Source organism: Glycine soja, chromosome 14, assembly GCF_004193775.1.
Source record: "Glycine soja cultivar W05 chromosome 14, ASM419377v2, whole genome shotgun sequence".
NCBI lineage: Eukaryota > Viridiplantae > Streptophyta > Magnoliopsida > Fabales > Fabaceae > Glycine > Glycine soja.
The window spans coordinates 10278525-10292722 of NC_041015.1; the positions used below are offsets into that span (position 1 = coordinate 10278525).

At 34.3% G+C, this 14198-nt stretch overlaps 1 protein-coding gene and 1 pseudogene across 1 annotated transcript; both read left to right on the forward strand.

Moving 5' to 3' along the window:
• The first annotated feature begins 1802 nt into the window (after positions 1–1802).
• Positions 1803–2451, forward strand: LOC114383540 (annotated as a pseudogene).
• Positions 2452–8512: 6061 nt separating this feature from the next.
• On the forward strand, positions 8513–9268 carry LOC114383792 (pentatricopeptide repeat-containing protein At4g15720-like). Its single transcript, XM_028343531.1, has one exon. The coding sequence runs from the start codon at positions 8513–8515 to the stop codon at positions 9266–9268; it is 756 nt and encodes a 251-aa protein (XP_028199332.1).
• The last annotated feature ends 4930 nt before the right edge of the window (positions 9269–14198 follow it).

Below are 14198 nucleotides of genomic sequence, written 5' to 3' on the forward strand. Positions count from 1 at the left end.
TAAGGCTTAAGAAGGAAAAGTTTATTAAAAGAAATAGAGAAAGAATTAGGTGAAGGGTGTGGTACGTTGTTGTTGGCCATAAGGTGTATAAAAATATTTAAAGAAGGATTGGATTAGAAATTTTAGGATAATAAAAATGAAATTGGTATGGATTTAATTGAATAAAAAGAGTAAGATATAATTTAAGGTACAATTAGATGATCATAATTTAAATTTGGATACAAAGGTAGGAATTTAAAATATTAGGAATAGCTATAGCAATCATTTTAGAAAATGAAATTAATAGAACAACAATAGGAATTGTTATAGCAACAATTGATGGTTGGGAATTTAACTGGGTGTACTAGAAAAATAAGAATAAAATTTAGTTCTTATTGAAATTGTACAAAAATCTCAATATAATTAATTTAGAATTTGAATCACTTTATTTGTGTTCTTTAATTGACCACTTTGACTCTAAACAAGCCTCAAAAGTATTTTATCCTCATCATTAATATTAGTGATTATAAAATCACTAACTACCGGTATTTGTCACTAAGACATTAGCTATTCATAAATTTTACTATTCACTATAAGCTAACAATAACAGTAATAACTAGCATATACAAAAAAAAATTGAATAATTTTCCATTAACACACCGAGCAATACATCAAGCTCATATACTTAAATATGTTATAGCAACTTATAAGCTAATCCCACAAAAATCCCCAAAATTATTAGTTTATGCAATTTGAGTTATTTGGGAACACAATTAATTTCTAAAATACCATATCCAGACTTTTGAGTCCATATGATAGTATTACTTACACTTACACTTGTGTAACATTATTTTACCCATCACATAGATGGTCTATCCAAATCAAAACCATTCTCACTTCTTCTTTTCTTGATGAAGATCAACCGGGAAACACCAATAACCATGAGCACCAAAAAAATAGAACAAGTCACTACAGAAACTACTGCTTTGACTTGAAACTTGTATTTAACGACGATGTCACAGTGTTCTCTTTACCTCTAAACTCATGGAATTCAGGGTTAACGCAAATTCCCAAGAATGGATAACATTTTCCTCACTTGACGACCCTGTTGCACCTGAAAACTCAATAGTACTGATCCACTCTAGTAGAATTTCCCCTAGGACAATCTGGTACAAAAGAGAAGCGCTATGCGAAAAACAAGAACTAGTTCCCTCAAAGAACCATGAGACAGCAAGGAGTTTGGCAGAAGCATTGTAAGTTATCTACACATGCTCCATCTTCCCTAAGTTTCTCTCAATACCAAACCTGCTATAATTGATGGATGCCAGAGAGTTATTTTTGATCCCTACATGCAACATTGGTGGGTCATTATCGTTCACAAAAGTGTCAAATTCGACAGCAACGATGTTATTTTGGGTGTCACTGTATAGGCCGAGAGTGCTACCATCTGATCTGATTTTTGTAGAATCTGGAAGAGAAAGCACTACTACATATATTGCATTTTACGACATAGTAACTACCACGGTCTCTGAGAAACGTAGTTGAAGAATACACGGTGGCATTCCTGTAATTTTAATGATTTCATACGAAAACGGTTGTTAAATAATTGTTTTATAAAGTGAGTATGAATGATTTCAACGTCGTGTTGAGAAAGACTGTCGTAGTTATATGAAGTTACAAAGACGGGTTTATCCTTTTGGCCGTCTTTGAATATTCTACTTTTTAATTTCCCATAAATATTAATATTTAATTAGCGCAGCATCCACCACCACAAAAATCACACGCTCCCTTGGCCCCTCCCCTCTCTCACATCACATCCAACGTCGCCAGCAATCCTAGGGTTCCGGTGATGATGCTCCCCTACGCTTCCATCCCAGAGGTCGCGGCAGCGTTGGGCCGCAACCTCACCTTCACGGAGACCCTCTAGTTCAACTACTTTGCCGCCAAGTCCGATTACTTCCTCTAGTGCCACAAAATTTTGTTCCTCTTCCTCGTCTTATCCCTCGTCCCCTTCCCTTTCGTCTTCGACGAATTCAAGCACTTCTCCTTCGTCTCTTCCCACAAGATCCAACCGAAAGTCCGCTCATCGCTTGCCAAAACCTTTAAGTGCTATAAAGACGTCATACGCATGTTCGTTCCCCTCACCGCCACCATCGTCACGCTCGTCGAGGGAAGAGATTTATTTATTGATTTATTAATCACTATCTTTTTTCTCCTAGAGGATTACACCAATTATTGGTTCCACAGGTTTCTACACAACAATTGGGGGGGATGAGAAGATTCACGGTGTCCACCACGAGTAGCATACGCCCATTGGATTCGCCGTGCCTTATGCCCACTGGGTTGAGATCTTAATCCTCGGGATTCCCTCCTTTCTTGGACCTGCATGCCATGGTTCCTTGCCACATTATCACCTTCTCGCTCTGGATAGCCCTGTGCTAGATTGAAGGCATTGAGACGCACAACGGGTAACTAAAATCTACTTTCAATCTCTAACAATGCCTTCCTGGCTTTATTTTTCTTTGATTGTGAACCCCCCATTGGTCCTAGCATCTTTTTCTCACCTTTTTACTCCCTTTTTCTTTTCAAACCTTCATAGCTTTATTCTAATTTTCCACTGATAAAATGCTTGCCAACTTTAATAGAAATCTTTTAGCTAATGTGCTGCATTTTTTAGGAAGAAATGTGGATTCTCTGCATTCAATTATGTCCATTGCAAGGCCAAACCATTGTTCTATAGGCGATATAAATATTCTACAATTAGTTCAAATACATAAGAATTGAAAACATATCTAACTTGCATGTAATTGCCAGTACTTTAAAGATAGTGAATGATCTGCTCTATAATTTTTGGGCTCTTAAGTCCTGACTCCTATTACTGATAATCCCTCATACATTGGAAGCAATTTTATCATGTTCTTGATCTGCCATTTATTGTATCTCTTTACAATCCATATTTGCAGAACTTGGTCCGTACACTCTGGATTAACTTCGGGTATGCTCAGTCCTAGTTGAGCTCTCTATGTGGGGTTTTACTTTTACTAATAAATTTCTTAATACTTTTTATGTTTCAGAACATTGTTTGATTTTTTTCTTCTGCAGGATGATGTTCATCACGACATCTTTAGATGGTCAAGCAAGTCTGTTAGAGACCTCATGTAAGTAACTTGCATTAGGAATTTTTCACATAAAGTAAATGTGTTTCCTCAACTGAAATTATTCAATTGATTAACTGCAGGTATCTTTGTCCTCAAGTGGGTTGCAGAGAAATCAATGGCTATCCTAGAGATTGTTCGTAAGTAAATTCTTAACTCTTGGTTAATGATTTGCACCTATATATCCTTGCTTTCATCTTAGTTTTAACTGCATGTTCATTGTTCAATATGAGAAAATATTCATTCCAGGTAAAGCTGCAAGCTACATACACTCACTTGAGTTTTTTTTTCTTGATTCATAACCAGATTTGGACAAAATAGCAGCTAGACAACACAAAATAGTATATTTTGCTTCTTTATCGAATGTTTAGAGATGTGTGAATAGTTTTGTGAACAGCTTAAATATGGGCTTTTGGTCCAAAACAATTTATCCTGCTTTTGTTTTTGCTTGTCTTTTTTTAGTGCATTTTTTTGGATTGGACTCAATTGGCATGTTTTCATTTTTCTTCTTATTTTTGTTTCTTTCATGCATATGTATTTACTCATTTTAGTTACTGCATAGTATACTAATTACGCATTGGTAAAAATATTAATTGTGGGGAGCTATACTTAACTTTCTGTGTGTATTATGAAATTTAGTAGGGATGCAAGTCGAATGGCTTTGAATTGCTTTGGAGGTTAGAATCTTACTGTATACTATATAGTTCTCACTTACAACATAACACTTTAAGCAACACCATTATTTATGCTATTTAAATTTATTTTTATAACCATGAGATAAATTTATTTTAAGGCAGTGATTAAGTTAACAAATTCTTGTGCTATTTAAATTTTTCGTTGAACCATACTCCTGTTCTTTCCCTTATTTTGCTCTCGTGGCCTTTGAGGCTGGTGGAATTCTTAGGCTTTTGTTCTATGTCTTGGCTTCCCCTACTATTGTCTTGCTCTATTACTTCATCTCTGAGTCCGCAGGCATTCAGGGACAGGTTCTCATCTTTTTCTTTTCTATTGATGATTTTTAGATAATTTCTTTTTTCCCGTAAATACTTATCAGAGAAGAAAATTAGAAGATAAACTATATTGAGTTTTTCATGATAAAATAAACTCATATAATTTTATTTTTGAAGATGCGGAAAGAATGGACAATCCAGCGTACATGACGTGCGAGCAAGGGTTCAAGCTCGTGACTTACTTGTCAGTTACGTGAAGTACTATGCAAATTAATATATATATATATATATATATATATATATATATATATATATATATATATTTCATATGTAGTTTTTATTTAGCCTAAATAGAAAATTTATCTTATGCTAGTTTTTAACACAAACTTTTATTAAATGGGATATCAAAATACAATATCTGATTAGAGCCAACATTAAATAAAAATACTTAATTACAAAATTATTTCAATGTTTTATCTAGTTTTAATTGAATTTCTCCTTTTATTATTGATCGGGATTTTTTAATTTTTGGACTTTGGATAATTTTGTTATTGTGTAGTTGGATGAGCTGAGGCAAATATATGAGGAACAGCCGGAATTTTTGGAAAAGGTGACTTTTGGTGTAAATATACAATCTTATTTTTGCTGAGAAAAAAACATTAGCTATGCTTATTAAAACATACTCCTATGGCATCAACAATCAACTTGGTTTGGAGACTAAATGAGAAATTATCTTATATGAAAGGATATTGATGTTGCATAGCTTCTGATTTAGTTTGCCAATTAGCACAACTATTTTCTTCTCTAAGGGAATGATGAAACATAAATGTTATACCCTTTCTTTACACACTCTAAGGGAATGATGAAACAGAAATGTTATACTCTTGCCAATTACTCCTTCTTTAGTCATGCTGCTTCAGCAGGGGGGAAATAGTGATGTTGATCAACCACTGTTTCTGGAATTGTTTATCGTAATGCAATTTTCCTTGCAAAAGTTGCAAGATCCAGAATTTGTGTTTAAGTTGGAATCAAGAGAAGATACCGCAGTCATTCAGGTATAAATCCACATCAGATGCATGCTAGATACTTGTATTCCTTTTAATGCCTTTATTCAGTTCCTTTTAATACCTATGTGTCCAATTTTCCTTTAATGTATTTATTTTTTCTCTTTGTATGTTGAAAGCAACCTCCTAAAATTAGTATTTGTTTGTTTTGGCTTATTGGTATTTGTTTGGGCGTGCTAGAGCCCACGAGACCAAAACATAGAGGCCAGTCATAGCAAGTACAAAACTCAGATTAAAAAAAACAGCATCATCAATTCAACATCAAGTATCCTCTTCCTTCTTCTGCATCAACTCATCTTATTAGAGGTGAATTTGTAGCAACTTGAAGTTATTACTCATTTTTTGGTTGGTATTTAAAGTTAGTCGTATGAAATTATTTTCCAATACTTTAATTCATGATCTAATTACTCTCCATTGCTTGTCAATTATTGTGCAGTTTTTGAATAATCAATTATGGCCTATGAGATAACTGAGATAAAGAGTAAGTAAGAAGCATATCAATGCCACTGCGTTCTCTTTTTTTGTTTATTCTAATTTAAGTGTTTGACACTGCATTCTTTTTCTTTTATTTTTACCGTAGGATTAACAAAAAAATTAAATTACTTTTGTTATTAGAAGTTTAATTACTTCCAATTTAAGTGTTTGACACTGCATTCTCTTTTTTGTGCAGTTGATTGGCATCAGGGCAAAAACATATGAACGAGCTTTCATCAAGAACTGCATTAAAGATCTTACTATTTGTGCAAACATAGCTCTTCCTCTTCCAAATGTAAGAATAAACTTGATGTTCCAAATGTATGATAAGTTTTTTGACTTTGATAATAACTGATAGTGTAGGAAAACCCATTGATTTATATAGAAAAAAAAATAAAAATAAAATTTAAGGGATCATTTGAATTTCCAGGATAAAAGCTTGCATGGTGTGCTAGGCAAAAGGTTACAGTTGGAGCAGCTCGTGGCTTGAGATACCTTCATTCTCAGGTTGGAAAATGAATTCACATGCATTTCGTGTAACTAATTAAAATTTACCTTCATTTATTAAAATTTATTTTAAAATTATATTTTCTTAATCTATTGTAATTATCCCTAAACAGTATTTTCTTAATATGTTGTATATAATATTAAAATTTAATAATTAATATTTAAATGATAGATTAAATATAAATAATACATAAACCTCTTATTTTTATTTAATCTATCATTTAAATATTTATTTATCAAATAAATTTTTGCATTAATATTAATTACAATCATGCGAATATATGTTATTTTAATTATTTATATTTTTTCTGATGGGATATGAATCAGAAAAAATATCAATAATTAAAAATAATATTGAATTCAAGGACAATGCTTACATCAACAACGACTTTGAAAGTCAGCATTCAAAAACGGTGTTTACCTCAGCAACGTCTTTGAAAGTGGGCATTCAAAGACGGTGCTTAGGTCAGCACCGTCTTTGAATGTCAGCTTACTAAGACGGTGCTTATGTCAACAACGTCTTAGAATGCTTACATTCAAAGACGGTGTTGAGGTAAGCACCGTCTTTGATGCTTACTTTTTAAGACGGTGCTTTCAAACTCGTCGTTGTAATTTGTAACCTTCAACAATGTTACATTCTAAGACGGGCGAAAAACGTCGTTGTATCTCACTTTGGACCATCGTTGAAGCCCTTTTTTTTTTATAGTAGTGAAGGGTGCCATATTGAAGGCAAAGCCGTCACCATAGTTGGTTTTAGTGTGCTTGTCCATAGTGAATGAAAAACGACTAGAAAAGTCTATGACATTTCAGTTAAAAGAGTTGTTCAAGTGCAAAGGTTGGCCATAGATGGCTCATCCAACACTATTATTGAGGAATGGATTGAGCACTGTGGTTCCATTCTCAATCTTGGCTACGCCTGCGTGTCCAATGAGGCTTGTGCTTTCAGTCTCATTAAAGTTAGGTATGTTTAAGGAAAGTGATTGAACTATTGGAAGGATCACAAGTTAGCATAAAAGAAGAAAAGTTTGAAGTAGTGGAAACGTGCCGAGGTAGCATGATTTATTACGATTGAGTGATTAATTTATAGAGCCCTAACGAAGTTGTCATAACTTGTAATGAGTCATAATAATTTATTTAAACTAGAAATTGATCCGTGCATTGAGCGGGTTTATATATAAATGTATATTCCTTTCCAATAAATCTTCTTGATCTTTAGGCACAAGAAAGGTGCACCTATCAAAGAGTTCCTTTTTTAATTAAATTAAAGTTGCATTCCTTCCCCTTTACTTTATCGAAGAATCAAATGTCACTTCATTTAAACCTGAGAATGTGATAAACTTTTTTGCTCAGGCTAAACTAAAAAACAAGAAAAACTTATTTTTCCCACCCTAAAAAAAGAAAGACAAAAACTTCTTCAAAACAACTTGATTTCTTTAAAATCATTTGTTACAAACACTACTAAAAAATATAGATTTAACATCACACGATTAACATCGGTTTTTTAAAAAACCAATATTAAGAAAAACAGTGGCATTTTTGTAAATAAGTTGAGTTAGTTAACATCGGTTATTTAAATAACCGATGTTAAAAATGTTAAGGACTTGATATTAACATCGGTTATTTAAATAACTGATGTTAACTAACTCAGCTAACATCGGTTATTTTAAAAAAAAACTGATGTTACTCTTCTCATAAATTAAAACACATGCAAATTAAAATTTAGGCCCCTCGCGCTCAGACCTTTCTCCTTTGTCCTTTCTCCTTGCACTCAAACACATTGCCCTTTCTCCTTTTTCCTCTTTCTTCTTGCTACCACTACCATTGAAGCTGCGCTGAAGGTACCACTGCCGTTGAAGCTGCGACTACCGCAAAGGACTTCGTCTCTACCGCGATTGTCACTGCAACTTGTGTGTCTTTCCATTCACTCTCAGTCACTGCGATTAAGGTACGTCTCTGCCGCGATTCTTTGAATGTTTGTGTCACTGTGTTTTGACCTAAAATGATGTTCATTATGTTTTGAGAGAATGGTTATCCACAAAAATGTTGTTAGTTCCGAAAAAACAGTAGCTTTGTTGACGTGGTTCCATAACCCTATTTTATTATTCTATTTTTTTGGCTAGTAATGTGAAACTGTGATGGTAGTGTTTATTTTTACTGCCTTTAATTTTGATTTTGCTTTGTTTTTGTTTCTATTTTGAAAACATGTTTGTTATGGAGTGTTTTGATGGTATTGTGTGTGTGAACGTGAAGGAGGAAAAATGTTAATGGATGAGTGAACATTTGAGTCATCTTCAACCTTCTTTCATGTTCCACGTTGAGGCTCTCGCAATTGGTGTGGTCCATTTTTTTAACATGCTTTCTGGGGGTGTATGACTGAAGGGGCATGGCTGAAGGGTGCATGACTGAAGGGGCATTTCAAGTTCATGCCCATATGATCAAATGCGGTTTGGTGTGTGATGTATTTGTTGGAACGAGTTTGCTTCACTTTTATGGTACATTTGGTTGGGTTGCTGAGGTTGACAAGGTCTTTAAGGAGATTGAGGAACCTAATATAGTGTCTTGGACTTCTTTGATGGTTGGTTATGCTTATAATGGGTGTGTAAAGGAGGTTATGAGTGTTTATTGGAGTTTGAGGCGTGATGGGGTGTACTGTAATGAAAATGCAATGGCTACGATTATTAGGTCTTGTGGGGTGCTTGTAGATAAAATGTTGGGTTATCAGGTGCTTAGTAGTGTGATCAAATCTGGATTGGATACTACTGTGTCTGTGGAAAACTCCCTTATTTCCATGTTTGGTAATTGTGATAGCATAGAGGAGGCATCTTGTGTGTTTGATGACATGAAGGAACGTGATACTATTTTGTGGAATTCAATAATTACTGTAAGTGTACATAATGGTCATTGTGAAAAATCTGTAGAATACTTTTCTCAGATGCGTTATACTCATGCAAATACAGATTATATTACTACTTCAGCCTTGTTACCAGTGTGTGGCTCTGCTCAAAATTTGAGGTGGGGAAGAGGGCTTCATGGTTTGGTAGTAAAATCTGGACTGGAATCAAATGTCTGTGTGTGCAATAGTCTCCTAAGTATGTATTCTCAGGCTGGAAAATTTGAGGTCATATCTAAAACATTGTGATCTGAAATTTGTTTACTTCAGGAAATTTTGTGAACTTTTTCTGTTCTCTAGGGGAATTAACTGTGGTAGGGTAGTTGTATACAGCACACTGTTGTTAAAAATGTTGGTCATTTGAGCAATTAAGCTGTTAGTCTAAGGATAATGTGATTTTGTTGTTTTTCGAATAGGGTTTTGATGAATACATGAATTTGGTTCTTGATGATGCTGAAGAAGTGAACATCAAGAAGAAGAGCAGAAAAACATTAGGTATGCTTCAGTTTCTCAAATTTTGTTCTATGTGTGTTTTCCATTCATGCATTTATGAAGGATTTTTTTTTAATCAGGGAGGATCCTTCTTAAACGAGATAGCATAACTTTAATGATGAACACATAAGTGAAATTAAATTGTACCTTCATATTTCTCATGATTTTTTTTTAAAATTTAGTGAAATAATTCTCTTACAATTTTCTTATTAATTCCAGGGGGAAATGATGAACACTCCTTGACAGTTGTAAACTATGTTCCTATCAAACAAAAAGGCATAGCTATCTTTCCCTTGGGTTTGTATTCATCTAACAAACTCCAAAACGGGAAGCTGATGATTTTATGATTGAGGAAGTATAGTACCAATATTACAACATTTCCCTCATTTGTTGGCTTTCTCCTTTTATTATGTTTATTTTGTATCTTATTCAATCCTTTATAGAAGTTTGTTTGATCAATTTCTTTGGGATGTCTTTTTATTGTATTTGCCAAGGTTTTGTAAGAGGCAAATGTCTATTATGCTGGATATTTAATATTGCATTTTGATAACATTCACTTCTATTGATTTGGACTGCTTCCAAATACTGTGAGTCTGTGACAATTACTAGAAGATAACCTCAATTATGGAATAGTTCTAATAGCATTTATGGTGAGGAAGTTGCAAAGTTAATATATTCTATTAGCTATTCTTGAATTTTCCTACTCGTCATCTTATTCTCTCAGGCTATGCTACAGTTGGTAGGAACAGAAATGAAATGCTTGGGGATGTAATGGAATCTCATCAGTTGACATTGTTTAAATTCTTAAAAGACAGAACAAGCTGGTTAAACTCTATTAAGTCTATTCCATCTCATTCTACCTAATGCCCAATTTTTCTTCTCTAATTTGGGAGGACAAAGCTAAATCATTTATTTTGAATAATTATTAAATTATGCTTTTGTCCTTAACCCTGCATAAAGTGGGTAAGTGTTATCCCCATAGTTCATTTCGCTTGTTCTGATTCTGATTCTGATTCTGATTCCCGATTCTCTTCTTCCTCGGCTAGGTTTACCCTTATTCCTTGTATGGTATATTTCCTCATTTGTGGATTTGTTCTTGTAATTTATCTATCCATTCAAAACACATACATCTCTCTCATGTTTGCCTTCGTATTTCTTTGTGTATGTCACCTTTGGCATAAGATTGTCTTGTTACCTATAGATTGTAGTCAATGGATCTTATACCAAATTTTTAATAAAAAAAAAGTCATGTGATTTGAAAAAATCATGACTCTAATCATTATTTGGTAGGCATGATTTAGATAAGCAAAAATTGCAGTATAGTTATTTTGAGTCTCCATAAATTTCAGTAATTATTCCTTTCTGAGTTTGCATTCTGTTCATAACTCCATATGCTTGTAAATGAATTCTTGATGCATTCATTTCATTGTCTACTGTATTTGGGATATGGAATTTGTTGTCCCTACCCAATGCACTATTTGGTTATCTTGTGTGATTTTTGTGTTCTTTTGGCGTGCTATGGCATTTTGTGCCTCTTATTTGAATTTGAAACTAGGTTTAAAATATTTTCATGACATTCACTTCAAGTAATTGGTTCTTTTGAAAAAAAAAATATATCTTTTTGGTCATTTTCAATTTTGGGAGGCATTGGCTTCATAGAGTGAGCTTTATTTTTGGGGATAATGGATATATGGCAATACATCAGATATTGGTTTTTGTTTTGGGTTTCATGACTAGTTGTTGAGTGAACCCGCTACTGTTTACTCGGTCTTTATCTTCAATGTAAAAGCTTATTGTTATATTTATATAGCTTGATAAAATAGCTTCACTTTCTACCACACATTAAATTTAACAACCTTCTGGTTCAGGGTTTCAACTTTTCACCTCATTAAAACTCGTCCTTTTTGCTTTTCTCCTACTTGATAGATTTAATCCTATAGATTGGGATTAGTTGCTTGGTTTTTAATTTCTTCCAAAACCTTTAAAATTTTGGATTGATGTCTAGGAGAAAACCATTTTAGTTATTTCAAGGGAAACTTAAATTGTACATGCCAATATCAGTCTTCTTACATCCAGGGTTTTAAGTAGCACATTATAGTGCTGTTATAGTGGCTTTACGGCCCATGGCTGCTGCCATAGCATAGCAGGTAAGTGTAGTGGCCCCTGCAGACAGTATAGTAGGCGAAATAGCAACTGACAGGATAATGGCACTCTGGGATGATTCCAAAACAAGCCCTTTGAACATACATTAGAGCCTTTTATTTGGGGTGATTTTAAATTTTTAAGGATTTCATTTCCAAAAAGTATTTGGCTTTTAATATGTCAATCCAACACTGTTTTTTCTGTTTTCTCAACCTCATTTCTTCTCAAACCTTGCTCGGCCTTTTTCTGATGACTGCGTCTGGTGTCTCAACCTCATTTCCAAAAAATTATTTGGCTTATAATATACCAACCCAGCCCTTATTTCTCTGTTGTTTTGACCTCGTTTCTTCTCAAACCTTGCTCAGACTTTCTCTAATGACTGTGTTTGGTGTCTCTGGCAAATGCTTCTGCAACACTAGCACCCGCTAGAGAGTTCTGTTGTCTCTGGTGAGTGCCTCACTGCTTCTTGTCTCTATAGTGAGTGCAACTATTTTGTTCTGTCTTCTCTCTACAGCGAGTTGCTGCCATTGTTGCTTTCTACTTGTATGTTTTAAGACACATATGACTTTTTATTGTTAACGTCATGAATTTTGAGTTTTTTTATCATTTCTCTGAATTTATATGTATGTAGTATTCATTTAATAAATTATATAAAAATCTTCAGAACAACAACTATCTGCTATCTTGCTGCAGTGTTTTTGGGATCAGCTGCTATGTGCCGCTATTTGGCATTTAAAACACTACTTACATCTTTCAAATGACAAACAGAATTATTCAGGAAGTGGGAAAAGTATCTTATGTAGAATCAAGCTTAAACCAATGAATGATGGTATGAGTTCCTGTATTTGTCTTTGCTTAAACTAAGGAAAAGTATCTGATGCATCTTATTAGGAAATTTGACATATGTAGTAAACTCAGGAAGGATGGTACGAGTTCCTGAATTTTAGATGAAGCTAGCAGATTCCAACTGAGACTTATTCTTGTCAAATTATGCATACATTTTACAATTACATCTAAATCACACTCATTTTCTCGGTTTTCCGCTGTTATAAGATCATAAACTTATTTCAACTGCCTGACTATTGACAAGTATTTTCTTAAAACAACAGTTGTTCCTTCTTGAATTTGTCTTTTCTTTGCTTGGTCTTCTAGACTGGATCCATCCGTTTCTTTACTTTTGTCTTGTGCTTCTGTGGCTTGTTGCCTTAGAGTCTTGGTTTTTATGATATTTTGATTCATTTATCTCTTTCACTCAATATGTAAAATAGAGCTAGGTGGGAAGTTTATTTTTGCCTGCCAATTTCTGTAGGCAAATTTACAATCCAAACCACAAAGGGAAGGTTCCAAATTTGAACAGTTTTGGGATTTGTTAAGAGGAAAATCAGAATATCCCAGTCAAAAGATTCTTAGAGAGCCTGAAAGTGATCCTCACCTATTTTCTTTCCATTTCTCGAAAGGTAAGGGATAATATTTTGCTTGATAAAATGGTTTTTGTCCCCCTCTCCCCCTTTTGAAGGCAAAGAGTTGACTTGCTTATGATGGTTTTCTTCCACTGCCTGATCGAACAATGTGCAAGAAATTTAAAGGTTAGTTTACCCACTGATCTAAAGCTCTAGTCTCTGCATACATTGTTAGTGCTTAGCTTTACTAAGCTTTAAAAGATTGGCTAAGATTTTGTTAAAACATAAGCACTTAGACAATGAAGGAAAGCTGGAGTTGCTGCACATGATGTCCAACGTTATGTCAAAGAATAAGATCGGGCTGCACAATGCACAAGGCAAGATAAAGTGTCAAATGAAGAATTGAAGCTGCAGGATTCACGATGTCGGATACAATGTCCAGGACATCCTGCCTGAAAATACTGGAATTGCTAAAAGCATTGAAGCTGCAGGATCCACGATGTCGGATACAATGTCCAGGACATCCTGCCCGAAAATACTGGAGTTGCTAAAAGCATTGAAGCTGCAGGATCCACGATGTCGGATACGATGTCCAGGACATCTGGCCCGAAAATACTGGACATATAAATCTGTTATATCTTTAACAGATTATTGTGCAGTTAGCAAGAGATTAGATGATCTATCTTTAGGAACGAATTAAAAGATAATTAAAGTTCGAATTACAAACTAGAAGAGTTCGTTCAGGGAATAAAGATTAAAGATAAAAACTAAAAGATCAAACTGTATCTTTTAGATCTTTAAGTGCAGATTTTCAGGAAAGTGATAGATCTCATCCAGCACAAGTAGTTGCAGCCCAGAAACGCACACTGCTATATAAACATGAAGGCTGCACGAGTTCTGTACCAAGTCCGGGATTGAAGAGTTATTTTGTGAGTTTTGGGACTTGAGTGTTTTGTGAGCCACCTTGATGGTACCCTAACATCAAGTGTTGGACCTGAGTGTGTAGAGTTGATCTCTTGTGTGTAGAGTTGATCTCTAGTGTGTAGAGTTGATCTCTAGTGTGTAGAGTTGATCTCTTTTGTTCAGAGAGCAATCTCTGGTGTGTTTTTGATTTGATTGTAAACACGGGAGTGTGATTGAGAGGG